At 30.1% G+C, this 4,194-nt stretch overlaps 1 protein-coding gene across 1 annotated transcript; it reads right to left on the minus strand.

The window, feature by feature from the left end:
* Nucleotides 1-730: 730 nt before the first annotated feature.
* Nucleotides 731-3,989, minus strand: LOC131225660 (photosystem I P700 chlorophyll a apoprotein A2-like). The gene is given in 2 exon segments (XM_058221226.1): nt 731-992; nt 3,301-3,989. Coding segments are annotated over 2 exon segments (876 nt in total). The 5' UTR covers nt 3,915-3,989.
* Between the last annotated feature and the right edge of the window lie 205 nt (nt 3,990-4,194).

Below are 4,194 nucleotides of genomic sequence, written 5' to 3' on the forward strand. Positions count from 1 at the left end.
TAAGAAAAATTTATATTTTGAAAAAATAAACTGTTGATAATTTTTTTTTAAAATATTTCGATAAAAAAATGATATTTTAAAAAAGAAAATTTTAAAAATTAAACAAAATTGTGAAAAAATTGACAATTTGTAAAAAAAAAAATATATTTTTTAAAAAAGAAAACTAGATTTTGTATTTTGACATAAAAAATTAAAAAGTTACATAACAAAAGTGAGATTAAAAAAAAGATATTTTGAAAAAGAAAATTTTAAAAATTAAAAAACAAATTGTGAAAAAATTGACAAATTATATAAAAAAATTAATATATTTTAAAAAAGAAAACTAGATTTTGTATTTTGACAAGAAAAATTGAAAAGTTAGATAACAAAAGTGAGATTTTGATAAGGAAAAATGATATTTTAAAAAAGAAAATATAAAAAATTAAACAAAATTGTGAAAAATTGACAAATTGTAAAAAAATATATTTTTAAAAAAAGAAAACTAGAATTTGTATTTTGACAAGAAAAATTAAAAAGTTATATACCAAGATTTCGATTAAAAAAATGATATTTTGAAAAGGAAAATTAAAAAAATTAAACAAAATTGTGAAAAAATCGACAAATTGTAAAAAAAAATATATTGTTTGAAAAAGAAAACTAGAAATTTTTTTTTTTTACGAGAAAAATTGAAAAGTTATATAACAAAAGTGAGATTAAGAAAATGATATTTTGAAAAAGAAAATTTAAGAAATTAAGCAAAATGGAATATGACTACCGAAATTGCGTTGTACATCTAGAATAGACCTAAGAAGACATGATCTCAGGCAGATACTTGACATGTCCCTCCTCTTCCAGGTCCGTCACAAGGGAAACGAAAACCAATATTTGCTTTATCAGGTATCAAACGTGTGCTACGATCAAATAGAACACCTTTAAGTAGTATCAATATGGTCACATGGATTGTAAATGCATGAATGTGATGTACTAAAAAATCTACGGTTCCTAATGGAATACTAAATCATATAAAAGCATTTAATTTGTGGGGCCCCACATGAGTTTTGGATGTGTATGAAACTTGGGCTGACTCCTCATCCAAGTGGGACACACATAATGAATGGGTTGGATCTATGAACCACATCTAAGTGGGCCCAATAAATGATTATGAATGCTTTAATGGGAGGGTATCCCTCTCAACTATAGTATGTGGTGTGGCCCACCCAAGTCATGGATTGACTTTATTTTTAAGCTCATGGCCCAAAGTCATGGTTTATATATCCACACTGTCAATCCATTTTCCAGATCATTTTGGTGGTTGAGTCCACAATTAATGCATATCCAAAGCTGAAGTGGACCATACCATAGGAAATAGTGGGAATAATGATTTCCACCGTTGAAATCTTCCTATGGCCTACAGTGATTTTTATTTGTCATCCAACCTATTCAATAGATCACAAATACATGAATGAAGGGAGAACTAAAATATCAACTTGATCTAAAACTTCAGTGGCCTCCCAAAATTTTTCAAAGGTAGACGTTCAATTTATATTGTTTCTTATGATGTGGTCCACTTCAGATTTTTATAGGCTTCAATTTTGAGCTTATGTAATAAAATTATATATTAAAATGGATGGATGGAGTGGATAAAATGAATAAATCATGGTGGGCCCCACAGGATTTACTCAGTATGCTTAGGGTATAAGGGCCCTATAGGGCCTAAAAAAATATATGTGCCCTATCTAAGCCGTCGATATATTTTGAAATATTATTATAGGGCATGAAACCAAAAATCATCTAGATCGAAGGCTAAAGTGGACCATACGGTAGGAAACATGGAAATTAAATCACGTGTGTTTGCTATGGTGGGAACAGATTAGCTACTCCCCCTAACACCAGCCATTGGCTGGTGGTCGGTGCTAGATTTTTTATTTTGACATGAAAAATTGAAAGGTTACATAACAAAAGTGAGATTAAAAAAATGATATTTTGAAAAAGAAAATTTAAAATTTAAAAAAAAAATTGTGAAAAAATTAACAAATTGTAAAAAAATATATATTTTAAAAAAGAGAACTAGATTTTGTATTTTGACAAGAAAAATTGAAAAGTTAGATAAAAAAAAGTTAGATTTTGATAAAAAAAAAATAAATTTTCAAACAGAAAATATAAAAAATTAAACCAATTTGTGAAAAAAATTGACAAATTGTAAATATATATATATATATATATATATATATATATATATTAAAAAAATAAAACTAGATTTTGTATTTTGACAAGAAAAATTAAAAAGTTATATGACAAGATTTCGATAAAAAAATGATAATTTGAAAAGGAAAATTTAAAAAATTAAACAAAATTGTGAAAATTTAGACGAATTGTAAAAATATATATTTTTTGAAAAAGAAAACTAGATTTTTTATTTTGACGAGAAAAATTGAAAAGTTATATAATAGAAGTGAGATTAAAAAAAAGGATATTTTGAAAAAGAAAATTTATGAAATTAAACAAAATTGTGAAAAAATTGACAAATTGTAAAAATATATATATTTTAAAAAAGAAAACTAGATTTTGTATTTTGACAAGAAAAATTGAAAAGTTAGATAACAAAAGTGAGATTTTGATGATGTGTTGTATATCCTTGCCGCCCCTACGTTTTTCTGACCCATTTTTGCGCCGGGTATAAAAAATTGTGTAGATTTAAATCTTAAGTGGACCACACCACTGGAAAGAATTGTAATATAGTACCTCGCCATTAAAAATTATAAAGAGCCCATCGTAAGGTTTTAGTAATGTTTATTTGCAATCCAACTTGTTGATAATGTAAAGAAGATCTAGGTGAAGGTAAACTACAAAGATCAAATTGATCTAAAACTTTTGTGGCCTTTAAAAGGTTTTTAATGGTTATTTATCATTGTTTTGATTGGTATGGCCCACCTGAGATTATTGAGTTCTTATGATTTGAAATCGCATCCTAAAATATGATGAAAAAATATATGGACAGTGTCGATATACATAAAATATATCAAGGTGGGCCCTACAACGTTAGAGTAACATCCATGAAGGAGTTACCTAAATAGTGAAATGGTACTATAAGGTCACCTCATGGGAACTTCCAATGAGGTTAATCTGTGTGTGCCCCACCATGATGTGTGTAGAACATCAATACCATGCATTTGATGTGTCCCCTTTAAGTCCAAAAATCAGTCGTATACGAAACTCAGGTGGGCCATAGCATATAAAACTATGTGAAGACGAATCGGGGTTTTAGGCATAAAGACTCCACTGACCTGTAAGACATCTAAGAAATTATTCCATCTGACGTACTCCCCCCTTGATCGGGGAATAGCGACATGAACTAAATGTCCTGTCCAAGCCAACGAACTTACTCCAAAGAGTCCTAACAAATGATGATTGAGACGAGATTCAACATTTTTGAACCACGAAACGCTTGGTTTCCATTTGGGTTGTAGGTGTAACCAACTCGTAATTAAGGATATGGCAGAAAGAAATAATAGAAAAAGAGCTCCAGTATAAAGATCTCCATTAGTGTGTAAGTCGATTGTATACCACCACTGATAAACACCGGAATAAGCGATATTCACTGGGCCAAGAGCACCTCCTCGAGTAAAGGCTTCTACAACTAGTTGACTAAAATGAGGATCCCAAATTGCATGGGCAATAGGTCTTACATGTAAAGGGTCCTGTACCCATGAATCAAAATTTCCTTGCCAAGCTACATGAAACAGATTTCTAGAAGTCCATAGAAAGATTATTGCTAACTGCTCAAAGTGAGAAGCAAAAATGTTCTGATAAAGACGTTCCTTAGTAATATTATCATGACTCTCGAAATCATGTGCGATAGCAATACCAAACCAAATACGACGAGGAGTGGGGTCCTGAGCTAAGCCTTGGCTAAACCTTGGAAATCTTAATGCCATAATGCCTTTCAAATCCTCCTAGCCATTATCCTACTGCAATAATTCTTGCTAAGAAGAATGCCCATGTTGTGGCAATTCCACCCAAAAGGTAATGGGTTACTCCTACAACACGTCCTTGTACAATGCTCAAGGCTCTTGGCTGTAATGACCTTGGGAATTTTTGTGTTAATCTTTCCCTAAGTAGTTGTTTTTGGGGTAAATTAGCGCTATACTCGATTGCTTATGAAATCTTCATCAATCACTTTAAATTAGATCTGCATGACTCAAAACTTGTAGATTA

This window comes from Magnolia sinica, chromosome 2, assembly GCF_029962835.1.
Source record: "Magnolia sinica isolate HGM2019 chromosome 2, MsV1, whole genome shotgun sequence".
NCBI lineage: Eukaryota > Viridiplantae > Streptophyta > Magnoliopsida > Magnoliales > Magnoliaceae > Magnolia > Magnolia sinica.